General features: G+C 37.4%; 1 protein-coding gene across 1 annotated transcript; it reads left to right on the forward strand.

Annotated features, from left to right (window-relative positions):
* The first annotated feature begins 1202 nt into the window (after positions 1 to 1202).
* On the forward strand, positions 1203 to 16520 carry LOC121334583 (transmembrane protein 180-like). Its single transcript, XM_041401849.1, is given in 8 exon segments — positions 1203 to 1266; positions 3137 to 3315; positions 4525 to 4727; positions 4729 to 5257; positions 8251 to 8405; positions 9868 to 9951; positions 10986 to 11129; positions 16388 to 16520. Coding segments are annotated over 7 exon segments (1401 nt in total). The 5' UTR covers positions 1203 to 1266; positions 3137 to 3162.
* The last annotated feature ends 5057 nt before the right edge of the window (positions 16521 to 21577 follow it).

Below are 21577 nucleotides of genomic sequence, written 5' to 3' on the forward strand. Positions count from 1 at the left end.
CCCTATTGTTAACAGACGGGCCCTTCCAAAGGTGCAGTCCTGCGAGCCCCGAGCCCCCGCCTGGCAGGAGCGCGGCCCCTCAGCGCTCGCAGCGCGGGCACGGCCGGTGCCACGGCCCGGCTGCCTCTGTGAGCACCCCCGAGTCTCCCCTCAGTGCTACCCCTCGGGACTAGCAGAGAGTCGATTCTGGTTCCCGTCTTAATGTGGTGCAGTCACGTCAGAAGGATGAGGAAGATCGGTGTGTCCAACCCGTCTGTCAGGGCTGTGAGCATTGCACAGCGGTTTGGGACCCAGGACGGCAGAGCAGGATGTCACCTAGTGCGCCTCAGGCAACGTTTGCTATTATCTCTCGGAATCCACTTTTCTTCTTTAGACTCTTGCTCTAATTTCTTTCAGCCGTTGTCATCCTGCTGTGGGAGAAACGCAGGTAATGTCCCAGTGCATCTCACAGCCTGTTCTTTCGGCCTCTGAGTATTAAGACAGTTGTAACCACTAGAAATTTCTGAAACCGATTTGCCTTCTATGAGTCACAAAATGTTCACCAGTGCTTTAACCTGCTCAATATAAAGGCTGACTATTAAGAAGAGGGAGGGGATGCTCATGCATGATTTCATTGTAGTGCTATTAAAGGGAACATCTGGGGAAGGAAGTGTGGTACCTCAACTTCTAATTGAACCTATTTCATAAACAAGGTGAATGACTAGATGTACCAATTAGGGTAGAGTTGTGTCAGATCCTGCATAGTACAATTACTCATGGTACTAGAGACCAGTTTGTAGAGTGTTAGAAAAAATTTTTGGAAGAAATTTCAAATATCTTTCAGATTTTCTGAGGGGACCATTTTTTATTTGTGGAATCGAGCCAAACAATTTAGAAATGACTGCTGGTAATGTTAGTGTGAAGCACTTTTATTCTTGGTGCTTGTGGAATTTGAAGGAAAGTAAAGTTTCCCAATTCTCCATTTTGGAAACCTGTGCAGGGTGCTCCAGGTAGAAAAAGAGGTGAAATGTCTACCTTTCCAAAAGCCCTAATATCCACTATGTAAATAATTTCATTAAATATATTTGTGAAGGCTTGAAAGAGCAAATGTGACACTTGCCAGTAACATACTCGTTGTAATGACTTTCATATTAATATCAAACTTATTTTTAAAAATAAACATTTCAATTGTACATCTTTTCAATAACCTTTTCCTTCATTTTAGGTTTCTCAGTAAAAGATTGTGAAACCAAACTTGCTGCAGGTATACATCATGGTCATTTGAAGGTATACATCATGGTCATTCTGAAATATTTTAAAAAATCAGTCATATTCTCAGAAATAAATTTGCTTTAATAAAATAAATCCTAGTTAAATATATTTGTGAAGGCATTAAATATATTTGTGAAAGAGCAAATGTGACACTTGCCAGTAACATACTCGTTGTAATGACTTTCATATTAATATCAAACTTATTTTTAAAAATAAACATTTCAATTGTACATCTTTTCAATAACCTTTTCCTTCATTTTAGGTTTCTCAGTAAAAGATTGTGAAACCAAACTTGCTGCAGGTATACATCATGTTCATTTGAAGGTATACATCATGGTCATTCTGAAATATTTTAAAAAATCAGTCATATTCTCAGAAATAAATTTGCTTTAATAAAATAAATCCTAGGGTTCCAGTTGTTTGTCAGCTTTACTTTTTTCTTAACTATAAAACAAAGTTACCTACTCTTTGCATCATGTTTCGTACCACAGCATCTTATATATGCAAAAGTGCATCCACACTTTATTTGCTCTTCAAGAGTTCATTTCCCATGTTGGGGGGATGGAGAAACTGCCTGCTCCATCTTCCCAGTCCCTACCTGGTTTGTGGCTTTTGTGTGCTCCTTGCCCGGTGATTCGGAAGTTCCTCCCTTCCTGCACAGCAGCCTTGTAAACCACAGGAAGGCTGGAAAGAGCCTTGGCTTTCATTTCCTGTTTCTTCCGTGGTTATTTTTATGAGGAGTTGAGGGAGCTGCTTATAGAGCTGCTGATCAAGCAGATATTCAAAGTAGGTGTTTTGATGGATATGTGAAAATTGCTTTTACGGTAAAATTGTTAATATGCAGAGGAGCAAAGTGTGAACTATTGGCATAAAACAGGTTGTAAAGCTCTGCATAGTAAGGCTGAAATTTGAACTTGAGGTAGCAGGCAGCTACCTCCAACAGATGTAAAAATGAATAAAGCCTCAGTTAAAAACCAGATACCTGGGAGTAATTATGTATTTGGCTTAAAAAATCAAGTATGGTCAAGGGCTACTTTTAGGTAGCTATTAAACAGCTTTAAAAGGCAGAGGTTCCCTGGAACTGGTTCCTTTCATGGCATAGTTTACACCAAACAAGATAATTGATGGAAAAGATCAGCATCTTGAAAATTTGTTGGCTGAATATCTGAATGGTAGATTAAAGAAATCTGTATTCTTGGGCTGAATCTCTGCTATGTGGGCATACATAAAATGCTGTGTGTGCTACTTGCTACATTTTATTTACATGCACTCTTCCATACCATGAAAATGTTAATTTAAAGGTGTTTTGTTTTAATTGTTTTATGGCTTATTAGGTGAAAATATTGCTTCCATGACTTCTTAACAATTAGTATTTTAAAATAGAAGGGCAAAACTTGGTATTTGTTTTGAAAGAAATATTCACCCTATGTGCATGCTGCATTTGACATTCATAGCATTGGAATACATAAGGAGTTGAGTCACTTCATTCCAACACAGTCCATAATTTTAAGAATATACAGCTAGCAAGAACTAAAATGTATGCAATTACTTCGAACTCTACACCAAGATGAGTGTTTGCAATAGCAGGTTTTTAAGTGGAGTCTATACATCAGTTTTGGAAGGGTTTCTTTCAAATTTTTGTCTACTTGTTCCATTGACTTTTAAGTGCTGATTATACTTAGAAATGTCACCTAATAACTTAGTATTTTGGGCTCAGTGTCTTATCACTCAGTAAAATGTGTTTCTGATTATAAAAAAAAGGAAGAATGGGAACATTTTCCTCCAATAGTACATTTCTGCACCTCTGAAACAAGCAAATCCCCTATGTTATTTTAATTTGGAAGATTATTCTACTAATTGTTGTAATTCTCTTTTGTAACTTGAGGAAGAAGAGAGCTGTACTCTTGGAAGATGAAGATTCTTTGGGGAATTCATGCTAATGCACTGGCATATTCTATGACTACCTTAGGTGCTGGAATGATGAACAGCATTTTTAATTTCTACTACGTTAAGCTATTCCTAAACCAATACAAAATTTCAGAAACAGGATTTCATGTAGCACAGGTACTGTACAATGGAATATTTTGATTACCATGTTGTGCTATGCGTCAGTGCTATTACAAAAAAGTGATCCTTTTAATGACAGATTAATTTTGGAATCATTGCAATTAATTAACAGTAAATTATCTTTGACTTTAGTTAATCCATAAGCAACGGAACTTACACATAAAGCACATAATTTACAGTCTGTAGAGTAAAAATCTCCAGACTTAATTGCTGAAAAGAGTTTTACATTTGATAGCTTGAAGTAATTTTCTAAACTGATTTTGCACCTCAGCTCCATAGATAAGTTTGACATTAGTGCTTTCCTATGAAGTGTTTAAGTACTTAAATTCTGCATTTATCCTGCAAGTCATTATCCATGTGAGTAACTCACGTTGTAAATGGTATCCTGAAAGTAATGGGCCAGCTCATGTTTTGAATTAACTTACTGTGAGAATAATGTCTGAGCTTTGCAGGATGAAAGCCCAGATTTATAAGGTTTTGAAAGAGTGGAGTCTTAGAGACAGTTTATTTCACACGTAGTTGGTCACCTACCTACTTACTCAATCTTATTTTTTCAAAATTTCTATAAACCTATGAATGCACATAAGAATTTGTTTTAGAGTCTGTTTTGACTCTCAGTGGCTGTTACTAAGTCCTAAGTAGCTGTACTAAGACTCCAAGACCTGTTGCACTCTGAGTAGCTTTTCTATGTTATGGTTGTGTTCGAGGGTCCCAGGACGAGGGGAGAGATGAGAATCTTGACTCCATGTTTCAGAAGGCTAATTTATTATATTATGAGATATTATATTAAAATGCTATACTAAAACTATACTAAAAAGAATATAGAGAAAAGATCCATCAGAAGGCTAGAAAGAAAAGGCAAGGAATGAATTACAAAATCCTGTGACTGCTCACAGCCTCCACACAGGTGGCTGTGATTGGTCATCAAGTGAAAACAATCCACATGGAGCAATCTAAGATGCACCTGTTGGTAAACAATGTCCAGACCATATTCCCCAGCCTTCCGATAGTTAATTGTTTACATTTCTTTTCTGAGGCTTCTCAGCTAGGAGAAAAATCCTAGCAAATAATTTTTCATCAAATATCATGGTGACACTATGTGTTTATTTATTGTCTGAATTGAAGTTTCTTTTAAATAAATATGCTGCGTTTGCATAATCTCTGTGGAAGAATGCCGGCAGTGACAAATCCCCTTGCTTGTGGCAGGTCGTGTTCATGATCTGGAACGCCATCAACGATCCCCTTTTCGGGTACATTCAGGACAACTCCCGGCTGGAGTGCTGCGCGAGGCGCCGGTTCTCCATTTTGTGCGGAGCCCCTGTGTACGGCCTGGCCTTCCTGCTGCCGTGGTTCCCCTGGAGGCGCTACCAGGAGGGCGACTGCCTGTGCGACCTGCACCTCACCGTCGCGCTGTGCCTTGGACGGCCTGCTGACCTTCGTGCTGCTGGCGCAGTGCGCGCTCTTCGCCGAGGGCGCCACCGGGCACGACGGCCGGCTCAGGCTCGTCAGGTACAACCAGGCGGCCACGCTGGTGGGCTCCAGCAGCCTTCTGTTCTGCGGGCTCGTGTCGGATAATATGGAAAACTTCGCTTCCTTTCAGGCGTTCGCTGTTTTGGTCGCAGCGCTGGCGACAGCCTGTATGTGTTGCGCAGGTAAATACAGCACGAGTCAGTATGAGCAGAGGGACGTTCGTACAGAGGATGCTGATCTGGAAAACAGTGGTGGAGCTTTCTCCTTGGCTTCGGTAGTTTCGTTGACCAAACAGATCATGACAGAGAAGAACTTTCTGTGTTTTGTAACAATGAACTTCTTCCAAGTCTTCCACCTAGCCTTCTACAACAATTTTATGATGATCTTTGCGGATAATCTTATTCCTAAGGATGTCCTTTCTTCCTCAGTAAGAAGTATCATGTATGGAGCAGGTTTTGTTTGTCCTCAGGTAGGCAGTCATATTTTATTTCTGAATATGAAAACCTGGTGTTTTAGTAGTTCACGGTATCCATTTAATGCTTGATTTGTCCTCAGGTAGGCAGTCATATTTCTGAATATGAAAACCTGGTGTTTTAGTAGTTCACGGTATCCATTTAATGCTTGAAAAATGCTGTATTTGGCATAAAGCATTTGCCAAAATGAGTACTAAATCTCACTCCCCAGTGCTCTAGAAGAAGAAAGTACCTCAGTGCAGGCTGATCAAGTGTAAGAGGTAGAGAGAGCAGACAGACAGGCTGGTGGAACATGTGTTGAAAACAATGTGAGACTTGAGTAGGCAAGGAATGAATGTTTTGTATCCTCCAGCACTTATACCTAAGCATGAAGGAATGAAAAACATGGCCAAGATCAAGCATTTCTAAAGCAAAATCTACAGAATTCTGAATTCTTTTTTGGATTTGTTTTGTTTTCCAATGCTGTGTATTACAAATTGAAGACTAAGCTCTTCTGCAGGAAGTTTCTGAAATAGTATGTTCAAAATACCAGCAAAAAATTAGAAAGTATGAAAGGCATTGTTAAAATATGTAGTATCTCAGTCATGGAAACCAAACAAAACTCTAAATAGCTGCTTTTGAAGAATAATACACTCCCATTTGTTTTGTTGATTGGTCTCTTGGTCAGCAGTATTTATGGGGAAGAGAGATATACTTTTAAGAGCCCAGTCAGGGATGAGGAGAGGAATAATGAACTGAAAAGAGAAAGAGAACCCAAAAGGGTAATGTGTGAAAACAAGCAGCAAAAGTATATACCCACAGAATTTCACCATACTTGTCTGCAGTAAATAAAAAATTCCTCTATTCATTGCCTTCTAACTTATTTCTCTAGATCTTTAAAAACTTTCTCTGTGTTTACCTGTTGGATGCTGAAAGTTAGGGTACTCAGAATAGGAGTATCATAGGTGCTGATGGTGTTCAGCATTTTTTTAAATCAGGCTGTTACATTCATTAAATTGTAATGAGTTTTGATAAGTAATATGTATAAGATAAATGAAAATGCAACTGGAATTCACAGCACAATTTCAGTTCCCATTTGGGCTTTTGCATATAAAACATACAGATCCTGAACATACCTTCTGTTCTATAACTATAATTTCAACTTTTGTCCTTATCACAGCTTTAATAGTTTTGGGGTTTTCCCCTGTACCTCAGACAGTTCGGTAATGAACTGTTAGGTAATGAACTTTGGAAATAAATCAGAAGCTACAGAAGTTAGGAAAGCTTAAATAATTTTACACTTGATATATAGCAATCACTTTTATTGATAAAATCAGTGTGACAGTGTGAAAAGAACAATCTTTCAGAAAATGCGTCCCCCTCTGCTCCCCAGAGACTCTTTGTCTGGAAGGTCACTGAACCGTAGAGGGTTTGCTGTGACCTTATTTTTCTCAGGTTTTGTCCCTTTGAGCTCAAGATACAATAAGAGAATTCTCTGATGGCAATGTCCTGAACTTCACTTACTGGAAAAACACCCGACCCTTGTAAAATAAAGCTCCTTTTTATGAACTCTGCTTCAGTGGCCTCTACTAGAATTCAGCTTCTGACTTAGGTTCCTTCTAGTAGTGGATGTGAGGAACACAACGTGCCCACAAGGAAAATGTTGCTGTAACATAGACAAACAACTTTGAATTTGCATCATTGTTAGTATTTTCCTTACAAACACACAGTCTTAAAGACGTGCAAGTAGTGAGGAATTTTCTAAGTCATAAGTACTTCCTGAGACAGGGTTATTTTGCAATTACAGGGAGACAGGAACATGGTGTTTACAATAGCAGGGATTACACGATCCCTTAGTATCTCTAGTGGAGGCACTTTTCAGCAAAATCCCTGAAAACAGCCAGGAGGAGGAGTATGTTTTAAATTTCTTATAACAAGCTATTTTTCTTATACCACCTTTCCAGATTTATTTTACCTGCCTGATCAAGTAGAAATGTTGAGCTTTTTGAACAATAGCATTTGCCATGGTAATCTTTGTCTGACCGTAGCATCCTGGTTTTATTTGTCATGTTAAAGCAGTTCAGTGTGGGAACAATTGCACAAGGAAATTCTTTCCTGTTCTTCATCTGAATATTACACAGTTCATCTCTGTAACACAGAAGAAAGGAGAAAATGTGGATCTTTATACAGATCCACAGATCTTTTTTGTATATTTGTGACAGAGATGAGGACCATGTACATGTAGATGGTGACAAAGGCCCATATAACAAAAAGAACATAATTCATTACAGAATGTCCTATTGAAACTGAAAAGTGAGGAACAATGAAGAACTTAAATTTTGTTCATACTATAATCAGCACTTAATACCATTTCCATGAGTTAGCCAGTCACTAGATTCTCAGAATCTACTCCTTGCCAAGACTGGCAAAATTAAAACTCAGTCATGCACAAGCACTGGCCTCTGCCTTTCTCTGCTTGCTAGTAAAGCCTCTAACTTGCTTAGTTAAAGCTGTCCTGGTGAGCTTGCTTTGACAACTTAAAAATCATGCCTGATTTCTATAAATGTCAATGAGAATAGTAATATTAATGAAGAAGCAATTACTGAAAATACATCTTTTCAGCAGTTACATGGCAAGATGCTTAATTTACAGTTACCATACTGCAAAGCTAATACTTTAAGGGATATCAAAAGTGAAGATCATGAGCATTAAATAATAGTTAGGCATTCTAGGGAACTGTTTCCCTCAGGATATAGCAGTTCTCTAGTTTTTGAGTGAAAGGAGGCTGTACCTAGTACAGTGGCATAGAATGAGCCAGTAGAGAATTGTCTTTGTTCAATTTCTGGGGTTTTTTAAAATTTTGTTAAGTTTCCCTTCTTAGGATCATTGTTTAGTTTTTCTTTTCTTTAAAGGGTATTAATTATATCAGGTCTGTGTTTTATAGTTCTCCTAATGCTGAGACACTGTACTGTATCTTTTCATCCTATATGTGTATATATTATCTTTTCAGTGCCTTGTTCTTCTCAGTCATGCTTTGTTGAAGAAGTTGGGTTATTACAGAATCATCTTGTTTTCCTTTTACTATGAAGGAGTAGCTGCTGCTGTCATGTGTCTTCTAGGGCAAGAACACTATTATCTGCTGGCATTTTATGTCACAACAAACATGTAAGTAAATCCACTTCCCTGTTCATAGACACAGCTGAAATACTTCTAATAGAGTAGATACTTGCTTTTATTACCATGAAGATTCTGCCTCTGCTTTCATGGCTTTCATTCTGTTTCACTTACCAGAAAAGTTGAAACTCCAATTACAGCTTTTCCTTTTTTTTTTTTTTCCTGGCTTTCATTTCATTCTGTTTCAGCTTTTATTTTCTGCTTGAAATAAACAAAAAAAAAAAGTCTAAAATGCAAAACAGCAATTACAGTTTGCAGGCACATGCCTCCAGTCACTTTAACCTGAGATGCAAGGGAGGAGAATCTCATGTTTTCCACAGACAGGGAAGAGCTCAGCAGAGGAAAGTCTCTCTCCCCAGGGACTGCTTGCTAGGAAAGCTCAGACCTCACCCTGTGTTGCAGGAACACTTGTGTGCTGCACTGCAGGCAGGGCTAACTCGGGTGTCTGTCGGGTAACCAGCACTGAGCCCATTCCCACTGATGCTCAGCAGTAAGATGCCAAGCTGTAGTATTTTCACATAAATACATAATGATACATGGAAAACCTTATTTAAAGATAAAGAGCTGTTTGTATCAGAATACTGTTGCAGCAGTTTTTATTTCTTCATATTCTCTTTCATTGTTGTCTTTCTCCATGTTCTTTCCTTCCCTCTTTTTCTTCATCTTTCCCTCCCCACCCCATTTTCTTTCTTATTTTCAGTATTGCAGTCGTGGGCTACTCTAACACTGAATTGTGTGAACAATAAATTGAATTTCGTTATCTGCATGTTTTAAATGATGAAGATGTGTTTTGATTTCTCCAGGAAAAAATTCTGAGGTACCTAAAGACTGTATGTTTAAAGTGCTAGTTGTTCAAAGTACCTTGTTAGTAAAAGCTCATCCCACCCAAAATTTAATGACACAGAAATTGTAATATTTTAGTTTATTGTTTAATTTGGCTATTTGTTAACAATCAGCTTTGTATGTGTGTGTTTGTGTGTGTGTTGCATGTCTGTATACATCTATATACACTGTAAATACAGATCTAGGAATGCATGTATTCTTTCTATTCTAATTCTTCCACCTTGAAGTTTATCTTCCACATGGTCATGTCTTTTCCAGACTTCAAGAGCAAATTTTCAGTTTCCCCTTTTTCTGAGGTACTTGTTTTCTCCTGATCATTTAAAATGACATTTACTGATAATGTTAAATTTATTGTCAGTGTTCACAACCTTTTACACCAATGTCCAGCAAAAAAAAATAAGAAAACCCCGCACTTTTAGGTTTGCATATTGATTTCTAATTCTCAACTAAGAACAGATCAGGTAATGCTTTCATGTTTTAAGGAACATCTCAGCTTTGTGTGTTTGCAGAATATCTGTGTTGGTGTGTTTGTGTTTGAATGTCAGTTACAATTTCATTATAAAGTGAATATAAGAACTGTGAACATCTTCAATATTTTGTTTTTCTTTAGGGTAATTGTGCAAGCTTCATTTAGCTTGTTCAATTTGCCTTTGGCAGATATTGTTGATGCAGATTTAATAAAGCACAAGAGGAGGTATGTCAGTCATTACAGTTTTGGTTTTTTTAACATGTTGTTTGCCTTGTTACTCTGATAATAAATTATGTCAAAGTAAAGACAGTAAATGATCTGGGATCCTTGATACAGAAGTACATTTTGTAAAAGCAGTTTAGCATAAATGAAGATCAGAACTTGAGTAAAGTTTCCTGCAGTTACTTCAGTAGAATCATTTAAACAGATTATTAGGTCATTTCTCTTTTTTTCTTATACTATAATATAAGCCAAGTCCTTCCAATTTTTGTGGCTTTATTTTTGTTAGCTTCAATTGAATTACTTTGTAACCAGGTACATCTATAATCATATATGCAATTTTCTGAATGAGGCCTTTCCAAGATGGAAAAGGTGTTAAGAAAGCTTTGCCTATGCTAGGGAAAATGCACATTTCAAAGTCTAACTGGTTCCTTTATCTCCCTGAAATAAAAGTGATAAAATCTGCTGCAGAATAGCATATTGCAACTCACTGATCTTTTGGATTTTTATCAAAGTGCACATAACTTCCTGTTGGTTCAATCAATTGTTATGTAAGTGTAGATTGACTCCTGTTAAAGAACTTGCCCCTCAAATGGAAGATCTGTTGTTTTCATGAGGAAAAAAAATGCCTCATTTTCTGGCCTATGCATGCAAAATCTTCAGTTGTGATTAATTCTCCATGCACTGTTCAGTCTAATTTAACTTCAATAATTACTCAAAGTGCACAAAGTCAAATTTAAGTACGAGTCACTTCAGAATTAGGGCCAAGCTGTGTCTATGTATATATGTGTGTATATATTTATATATATACTCATACACACGCCCTATAGAGTTTGTAACTTTTTATTTCCAAATAAATGTAAATTTCATTATGAGAGTAGATCTGTTTGCTATAATGTGTGAACTAGATAAATGTAAGGGTCATGATATTTAGAATTTGCATATTAACAGGATTTCAAGCTTTTTAAAATCACAATTGTAATTAATACACTAATAAGTTTGTGTTGTGCAATAATTTGTTTTTTCCCCAAATATTTTAGATTGCCACTTTCCTCTATGGTTTTTGGTACCAATGCTTTATTTACCAAGCCTGCCCAGTCTTTGGCTCCAATGGTTGTGGTTACAATACTAAATCATTATGGATATTATAACCTGAATAATGTACCTGGTCATCCTGATATAAGGTGAGTTCAAAAGAGATACTTTAAATCTTAGGAAATAACATGAAATACTCCTGTAATCTAAAAAGAAAATTGAGCAGGAATTGGTTTGCATCAAATGCACTTCACAAACATAAACACTTTAAAATACTTATCAGTTGTTTTTGTCTGTGTAGAAGTACAAATGTTTTTTAAAGAGTAAATAATTTATTAAACGATATACATGAGGATATCTACCTAATTTTGGAAAGCAAAGGATACCTTTCATCCCCTGGCTTTTTGCAATAAAGGAAGAAAATGTTAGAGATCACCTAATGGCTCAAATTAAGATGCATGTTGTCCTGGCATCTGAATTTTGTTTACCTCATAAACCTACTTCCTTAAATATATAATATAAAATGTTAAATATATAATATAAAATGTTAATCAGATTTCTTTTTTTTTGAGAGAAAGCAGTACAATCACTGGAGGGAGACACTTTGCCTCGAGTAGGAGTGTATCATTTTGGCTCCAGTACTCCTTACCATTCTCATGTTAATGATTGCATTTCAGTCCCTGGAGACCTTAATACAGCATAAAGCTGTGGTTGCTGGTTAGTTGGACGTGTGTGGGCTTTTATAAAAATAAATTAACAAGGAATAACCACACTGAAAGGGTCACGGGCTGTATTTATGACCATCAGGAGGAAGTGGCAACATAAGGAATAACTGAAGTCAGGGCTAAATGGAAAATTCAGTCCTGATTAGGATTTACTTGAGGGAACAACATGAATATCCTGAGAGCTACATAGCTCTCCTAAACTTTTAGTAAAAACCTAAAGGAACAGATAAGCACAATTTTATATGAACTTTTGTGGAGATAGCTCCTGAGGGAGAGAGGTCTGGTTATGTGTCAGGGTTAGGAGAACATTCCTTATTTGAGGAATTTTCTAAAAAAATGTATGAGGACAAGCGTGACATAAAAGAACAACAGGTGGTCTTCAGAAAAGCATCCAGACAGAAGCAAAGGCAGCTTAAGTTGAGGCTATGTGTGAGAACAGCTTTTTTTAATGCATTCTGTAGATAGCCAGTGAGATGATGTGAAGAGGACATGAACTTCATTATAATGTCAAATAAGATGAGTGATTTTTGCAGAAGAACTGGATGTGGATATGAGAGGGCTGAATATATTCATCTTGATGATTCAGAGAAATTCAGATTTGAAACATAAAAACTGCAGTTCTGATCCCTTTCAATCAGAGAAATGATCCCTTTGTGGATGGATTTTAAATCACAGTAGTCATAAATCTTTTTTGCGTGGTAAATAGCCCCTGGACTATAACAACAATAAATTTATTATATAGAGGCTGAAATACTTGGAATGCTCAGTCTATAAATCCTCTGTTTTCACTTGAATCATGCTGAAATCTTACTTATTTCACTGGGGCCAGGAACAGCATAAAACATACAAAGCTGAGATCAGTGAATCAGAGCACCTGAAATATATATTTATCTTGCCCATCCTTTCAAAAATAATTTCTTAAATCTGAAGCAGTTTGCCTGTGTTTCCTGTATATGTAGTGTGTGAATGGGTTTCCTTTGCTTGCAAATGGAGTACAGGGTTGATACACAATCCATGAAGACCAGAAAGCTCAAAGTTGTTTCTAGGGAGTCAGTTTGCCCTTGGCACTGTTCTCAGACCATTGACTGAGATAAAACTGCTTTTATATATATATATATTAAAAACCTATTGGCAGATCTCATATTTCATCCACAGCCACAGGCTGAAAATAAAAAAAACAGTTAAAATACATTTACCCCAGGACAAAGTTGTTTGAGGACAAACAGAAATTAAATACAAGAGATTGTTTAAAATACACCCAAACTGTTTTGGGGAAAATAAAGCTTTTCACACATGTGAATTGTATAAAATGAAGTATTATGACCCATTCCAATACAATCTCAGCTCTGTCCTTCCTCCTTCTCCAAAGCTGGCAATATCTATTAAGTGCTTTGGAAAGCATTTGCTTTATTAGGTGTAGTGGCAGTGAATTGTGAAGATAGTACAGAGGACCCTTATTCTGCATTAAAAAAATGTTTGGGCCCTGAATAAATATGTCTGAAGAGTTTCCAGCAATGTTGTTTACTGGGACAAAGCAGAATATGCAGTCTATACGCTATTTGCTGCATTCTGAATTATTCTTAATAATTTATTTTACTAATAATTATTACTTTTTCTTGAACTGAGAGTTAAACTGTAGCAGCAATGATGGAGCAGTTAATCCAGGAAAGCTCCAGGCACAGTAAGGACAATAAAATCATCAGTAATAGCCAGCATGGCTCCACCAAGGGGAAGTGATGCTTGACCAACTTGATAAACTTCTGCAGTGAAATGACTCGCCTGGTGGGCAGGGGAAGGCAGTGGAGATTGCCTGCCTGGGCTGCATTCCTCATGACCAGGATGATGGGGCAGGATGGACCCTCAGGAAGTTTGGGGCAAAGCTGGGGCTGTGGCACGTGCACAGAGGGTCACACTGCCATTGGGGGGATCTCAGCAGGCTGGAGAATGGGCTGGAATTAGGCACAGTCCTGCAGCAGGGCAAAGGTGATCCTTCCCCTCTGCTGACACGTTGTGCCACATCCTTAGGAAGTGTGGTCACAGAAGTTAAGCACTTTGTCATGGAAAGTGGTTTTTAATACCTTTAAAATTTGAGCAGTACTTTGCAGAATGGAGTGTCCTGGTTTTTTCATTCGTCCATCATCATAGCAAATCAGTACATGCCCTGTATGGCTTGAGATGTGTTTTGTCCTTGTTTGGTTTGGGGTTTTTTTGGTATTTTTTTTAGTTTGGCTTGATTTTTTTTACTTTGCCATGGAAAAGATGCCTAGTTTAAAACCTCCCTCTTCTCTTGTTTGGTTTGGGGGTTTTTTTGGTATTTTTTTTGAGTTTGGCTTGATTTTTTTTTACTTTGCCATGGAAAAGATGCCTAGTTTAAAACCTCCCTCTTCTGGAGAGCCACTGCAACTACCACCAGCTTCTCTTGAGAGTGCTTTTCAAATTCATTCTTCAGAATAAAGTTATTTGGCAGCAATTCTTCATTATTTATTGAAGGCACTTTAAACTGTTAATGCTTTCATATTGAATTACTGAACTACCTGACATTCTGTTCAGAGTGATTTTAGGGCTGTTTAGGGAAACACTGTATGTTTTATTCCTGTGTGTGGAAAAAAAAAAAAAAAAAGGTAGATGTGGAAATTTCTGAAGTTACTTGTTTGGCTGTAATTGTGATAAAAGTCTGCTCTTGATTTATCCCAGTCCCTTAATGAAATATTTTCCCATTCCTTGTTTGTGTATTATATTTTTTCATAATTCCTTCAATAACTTAAGGTTTTTTGTATGTTTTATTCCTGTGTGTGGGGAAAAAAAAAAAAAGGTAGATGTGGAAATTTCTGAAGTTACTTGTTTGGCTGTAATTGTGATAAAATTCTGCTCTTGATTTATCCCAGTCCCTTAATGAAATATTTTCCCATTCCTTGTTTGTGTATTATATTTTTTCATAATTCCTTCAATAACTTAAGGTTTTACAATACCATAGGTAATATTATTTTCTTAAATCAGCATCGTCTCAGTGAAACCAAATCAGGATTGCAGAGTGTGAGTGATTTTGCAGATGTTCTTTGTGTAAAGATGGAATAATGTTAGCAGGGAAAACTGCAATCCTCCTTAGTGTGCAGAGCAGGCCAAATGCAAGCCCCAACATCCTGTTAACTGTGTCTGAGTCCTGTTCTCATCATTAGGTGGTTATTAATGTGTCTGTGGCTCCCTGCTGGCACTGGGGCAGTCCCTGCACTCCTGCAGTCCCTGGGGGCAGCTGTGCCAGAGCTGTGCATGATGTGGGCTCCTTCCCCTGTAGGTGCACTGGAAATGCAGCTGGATACAGGCCAGTAAACAACTCCAAATGGTAAATTCTTGTCACTGCCAATAAACATTGGCTATGGACCAGTGGCCTGCTAGTGAACATTTCCAGCCACAAATGCAATTGCCCGAGTGATTAAGTGATTCACTTGTGAGCCTGTGGGCTTTTGTTTTCTTATGTAGCATTAGCATGTACATGGTTTGAGATAAACTGTGCTCATTTATGAGCCTGTGTCTGCACTAAGGACAGAATCTGGGCTTTGTTGGAGGTTGCAAACATTTTTTTTGTTAAACTGAGTGAGACATGAGTTGATTCTTTCATGATTCAGTGGAGCTCTTAGGTTTTATTCAGAAAGCTGCTCAAGGTTTGGGGGATTTTTCACAGATTTTAGTTTTTTTGGACCATGTCCATAGCTGTTCTGTGAGTCTCTTATCTCATCCATGAATGCTAAGGAAAAAAAATTAGAAAGGAACATAAACTGCCTCATGGAGAGAAAGTTCACTTAGGGGCTGTTTCTCAGCTTGAGTTGACTTTCCTGATATTTAAGTAATTAGAATCCCATAATTAACAGAATGCAAGTAGATAATGATTCCTACTAGATGAATGCCAAAATGCATGCTTTGAGCTGTCAGAAACCATACTGCTCATAAAAGGGAGCTCATTTAATTCCTGTATTTTCTTGCTTCATTCATATTTGCTGATGCTTTTATTTATTTTTCATTAGAGAATATTTAAATGAGGAAATGCCATGCATTCATTACATAAAAAGAAAACTAGTGTTGATTTCACATTTATTCTTTCTATGGCTTATATTATCTTGTAATCACTTATTTTAAAACCAAATTAAATAAGGCATGATATTTCAAATGGCCCTTGAAACCACACCTGAATTTTGTGCAATTATCATTACTTTTATCTAGCATTCAGCATCTAAAACATCACACTATGTGGATAATTAGAGCACAGAATTCAACTCAAATAAATTAATTTCATATTCAAATGTTTGCTTCCATTTTCTACTTTTCTTTCTCTTCCAAATTTTACTAAATCTTTTTGGATGCTCTGTTCTATAATTGGACGAAATTTGCTTAAATTGATTCCTATATTACATAATCAGGAAAGTAGTCAACTGGATTTCTTAGGTTGTATTAAAATTAACTCTTTCTGTGCTAATTGTCTGAATTCCTCCCACCTAGAGAAAACAATATATAATACATATCTGTATGTAGAATTAGAAAATACACAAGATGTTTCTATTTCTTTTATTTAGAATTGACTGTACAGTAGCATGTCTATGTGTTTATAATGAGAATGATTTTAAAATAACTTGTTTAGTGACCATGGAAGTTAATCTTCATATTGAAAGCTGTGTTCTCATTTGTTTCAGCAGGTCATTTTTAGATCTCCATGATGCCATGTTCTACCTGGTCTGTCTGGTTCCCCTCTGCATTGCAGTCCTGCAGATCCTGACCTGGACTCCCTTTTCCATCCAGAACAGCCACCTGGCAGCTCCACAGTAGTTGTGGAGCCAGTGCATCTCCTGGTAAACCACAAGAGAGTTCAGTAAGTTTTTCATGTGAGAAAGCAATATTGCAAGGATGAAACACAGTTTTGAGCTGTTTCATTCAGTCTCTATAGACTGTGACTCACAATCAGCCTTAATGCTGAGCCTACACAAGTTTTTCCTAGTTCAGTTGCTTTCTGTTAATGGGTTTTATCCTTAATTACTTTATTTAAAGTAATTTCTGGTATGTAATGATTCCTGTTAACTCATTTGAAGAAAGGATGTGGCAGATTAGGGAAAGGGATCCCAACCCAGCACCTGGAATTCAAAGGAACTGTATTTTCTCAAGCGTACTGGTAGATTAATTTTGCCATACTGATAAAATGGCAGATCTCTGAAGTTAATCTGGAAGATCCCAGTGGACATCCCTCATGGATGGCAGGGAGATAAAAATTTAGATGCTGTCTAGCTGGCCAGTATCAAGACAGATCTGACAACTGCCAAGGGAAGATCCAAGAGTAATTAACTACCCTGTGAAAGTCTGTGTAAGGCTAAAGAAGAAAATGATTCAGTTGCTCAATATGGGAAAAGCTCAGTAAGTCCTCACTGGCTTTCAGAATCTCTGGTTGGTGGAAGGTCAGTGAAGTTTTCTGGCTTTAAATGGGAAAATAATTTTGAAGGTATCCTATAGTTAGTGCCTCACACAGAATGTCATCGTGGCAAGGGCAGCATTAGTCTGTGGATGTAGGGATCAGCTCTTGGACAAATGTAGGCACACACAGTTACTAAACCAAGCTCTACCTGTTCACTGGTGTTACTTTGGCTAACTCATTTGGTGTGTGAATATTTAAGTTAATTTCTGAATCATCAAGTTGAAGTTAGTTAATTTCTGATTAATTCTTATTGGTTAAGATTTTAAATGAATCCTGTGATTTTTATAAAATAAAGGGTTTTTGACCAAAATTTAGAAACATTGAGTTCTCTCTTCATTTCACACATTGTAGTGATAAGACCATGGTGTAATTGTGCAGTGATAAATACCTTTAGCATAATACAATCACTGCATTTTTGTATTTTGTTTTGCCTGTACATACAGTTTTAGTAGCACCTTTCTTAGGGAGTGCCACTTGAAAGTACAAGAGCATTGTGTGGATGCCAGTTTGAAAAGGCTGAGCAAGCTGATTTTCAAGGCTCTACACTTACTGTGACAGGTAACTTGGAAGAAAAAGGAGTGAGAAATGGCTTTGCATTTTGATGGACACCAGCATAATTTAATGAAGAAGTTTGAGATTTGAAATACCACAGTTGAAAAAACCCTTCATTTGTGCCTCAGCTTTTACATTTGCAGAGTAGAAATAACATCATTTCCTTGCCTTTTTTGAAGTGTGAAGTGCTTTCAAGGCGATGAATGAAAAAGAGGGAGATCATCATTAAATATTTAGAAATCCAAATGAATCCTTTGATAGAAAGATGAAGATTTATGTTAAAATGTAAGAAGCCAGAACTGTGGTGAAGTTTGAAGTTGCCTTATCTGGTTTTTATCTGTCTTGTCAGAGAGGCTGTTGCCCATTTGCATTGTGCATGCTGACAGCATTATGTGATGCACATACAGCATCACTTGTGTAAATACTCTGTGGATGGATAAATACAAATACCAGAGCAGATATAGCCTGTGTGTTTGGGTTTTGAATTTGAAAAGGTTTCCTGCATTGTATGTATTTATTTCATGTCTGAAAGGCAGGAGCAGAAGTCAAAGAAATTTAAGTTAATACAGTCTTTGATTCATTATATGGAAGTCTTCTCCCTGATAGTTCCTTTAAAATGGTAATAACATTAAATAGTCTCTTTTTTCTTTATTGTTTCTGTATTTCCTAAATTTCCCATGTTTATCCTATCTTCAGAGAATATATATTTTAACACATACAATAAAATAACATTATTGTACCATAAACAGGGTTTGTTAGGTGACTGTGTTAGTTATTTCTAATATTAAGTTATTAGAATATAGTGTACAACTGGAAGACTACCATTCTATACAACAAGAAAGGTAATAAGTGGTTTTAAGAGTCAAAATTGCATCAAGAATTCATTGAAATCATCAGAATTTTTTTTTTCTGAAAAGTGTCTGGTAAAGTTACCATTAATTTGCTGAAATAAGGAAAGGAGTAAGGAGTGACGTGACTCAATGCATTGTTTGAATAGGCTCTACAATCTGCTGCCTCTCTAGAATTCTTACAGGAAAAGTAGAAAATCAAAGATTTCTAAGCAAGACAGCCTGAAGATAGAAGACATTAACTGTAGAATAAACCAGTTCAGGAAAAAAAAAATCTGAGAAATACAATTCAAATTATTTAATATGTAAAATATTAATAGTTTTCCAAATTTATTATGCACTATTCTCCCATGTCTCTGTCCTATTTTCCTTGCTGTAAGGGCTGGAGAAATGTCTTTTAGAGCATCAATAGTCAATCCCAAAGAGGACTGGAAGGGCACTTTAAATTTGGGTGATGATCTTCCTGTGGGAATAGAAGGTTGGCACTGTGCTGTGACTGACATTGCTTATTCTCCATTTCTCTGTCACCCACTAAACTTTGTTATCTTCTGCTAAACCTACATGATTGGTTTTGGCTGTGAATCAAGTAAAGGATGATCAAAGGCAAAAGTTCAGTGTCTTACAACAGCTGGTTTCCCTGCTTTCTCTCCTTATTAGCCAACAGTATCTGAGCTTGAACTCCCACTGCTGGAAAAATGCCTCAATTTCATCTGGATAATTTAAGAGTGTCTAAAAGAGTCTCATAACTGATAAAGAGCCTATAAGTGTGTGTATAGTATAAAATATGAAATGCTGTGGTAAGCTCAGAGGAGGAGAAATGTGATGCTTGAATCCCATTCTTAGAGTTTATCTATACATTCTGAGAATATGGAACTTAATACACTGAATGAATTTTATTTATTGAAAATCAATAAGCAGAAATGTCTGCTAGACTTAAAAGCATGTTGCCCAACAGACACTAAAGAATGTTAGTCTAATATAGTAGTAATATAATATATGTTCAGTGATAGAGTGAAAATATTGAATAAATGACAACAAAGCATATTTAATTTTAAGTGAGGAAAAATGATGTTTTGTGGAGCTTACATGGCTACCTCTGTTCTGGTCTTGTACAAAATGACCTTCCCAGTCTCCTGCTGTCCTGATTTTTTGATTTTGGAACTGCTCATGAATGTACTGTGTTGACATGGCTGGTAGGAATGTTTACATCTGAATACAGTTCCACAGCCTAATGGGTGCTGTCAGGAAAGACAAGCAGGAAGGGGAAGGAACACTTCAGATAAGCCACATCTCCACAAGTGCTTCTAGCACTTCCTGGCATAACTAAGCCAGCTTGTGGGGGAAGAGGCTCAGTGGTACATGCGGGCAAAAGAATTCCAGCTGGTTTGGCAAAGGAACATACAGCTGAGACTGGGGAGAGTTGTCCTGAAGGTCTGGACAGACCCACAACTGGGCTTCCTGGGTTACCTTTGGGGACAGGATTTTAGATATCTGTGTTTACCTTAAGGACCTCTTTCTGGTAATGCCTTTCTTGCTAATGTTTCAATAATAGAAGGGAAAGTTGTTTTATCACTGCGTTTGATGCCTTGTGAAGGCTGACCTAGAACAGAGACTAGATGGAGCTAAAGAATAAAGTAGGTGTTTATTAGGAGGCCTCAGTAAATCCAGCTTGGGCAGGACAAGAGCCCAGGCAGGGCTACACCCCAGCTGAACCCAAAATGGTCACAAAATGCATGACCAGTCATGGGGTCTCTCACTTTTATAAGTTCTGGTCCATTTGCATATTGGAGTTAATTGTCCAATTACAGCTTTAGATTATGCAGTCCCATCCTTCATGTTTTTGTCTCTTCAGTCCATGTTGTTTATGCTCCTGGCCTGAGATGTGGATCATCTGTCCAATCCTTCATGTTTTTCTCTCTTCAGTCCATGTTGTTTATGCTCCTGGCCTGAGATGTGGATCATCTGTCCTAGGTCCCCAGCTAGAGAAGGAATTGTTTTGTCTCCCTTCTCTGTACAGAGAGCTCACCATTCCCTAATATGAACCCCAGACCCACTAACTAAAGCAGCACAGAATCTCAAAAATACAAAAGCTAAAACCTGAGGCGTGACGTTTTATTGGGAAAACTGAGGATTCACATCATAGACCACACGAGGCTGTGCAGCCAGCCCTGCCACCGAGGCTGCTCCAGAAGCCAGGGAGGGCCAGCACGGCACCAACTGCTGGGTTCATCCCTCTGGGTGGGCTTGGGACCTTTTCTACTCCAGGGATTCAGTTGATTATTGAAGTTTTCCATCAAGACAAAGGAAAAAACAGTCTCCAAATAGAGGAGCAGAAAGTAGAAAAAGTGATTCCATTATTTCTGGGAATCCTTTCCCAGCACACTAATTGAATGACAAAGCTTGCTTGCCCCACAGAGGGTTTGCTGAGGTTGTCCAGCAGCTGGTTACAACTCCACCAGCTTCTATGCAAATGACTATACATCAAAATTCTTTCCTAAATATGCATGAATAGTGAGTTCTTTATGGCTTGTCAAGAGAAAAATATGCTGAGTATACAACTGCTGCATCAGAATGTTAATGACAAATGTAACACTGGGTAGGAATTTTGAAAAATTCCAGTAAAACACACCCAGGTTATACACTAACGGTGCAAAGACAAAAGCTAGCAAATTTCTTAATTTATTTGGTATGCAATCAATTATCTGTATCTTTTGATATGATAAAACCAAGATATGTTTCCCTGTGAACAACATGTAACTAACCTGAAGTAATTATATTTACTGGTTTATAATATTGTGAGCAGATGTCTGTTTAAAGACCAACAAATTTATCTTTTGTCATTTTGGATTTTGATTTTAAAGTTGTTTTATTCCTGGAGGGGATAAAATAAACTAGTCTGTCTGTACAAATAAGAACAGGCATGGAAAGGAGAGTCTTAATCCCAAGCCAAATAAAAATAGACCAAAAAGGCATTCTAGCCCATCTAGCTATTGGAGAGAGAGGAAAAAAAAATGACAAAC

The sequence above is a fragment of the Onychostruthus taczanowskii genome, unplaced genomic scaffold (genome assembly GCF_017590055.1).
Source record: "Onychostruthus taczanowskii isolate IOZ18803 unplaced genomic scaffold, ASM1759005v1 scaffold19, whole genome shotgun sequence".
NCBI lineage: Eukaryota > Metazoa > Chordata > Aves > Passeriformes > Passeridae > Onychostruthus > Onychostruthus taczanowskii.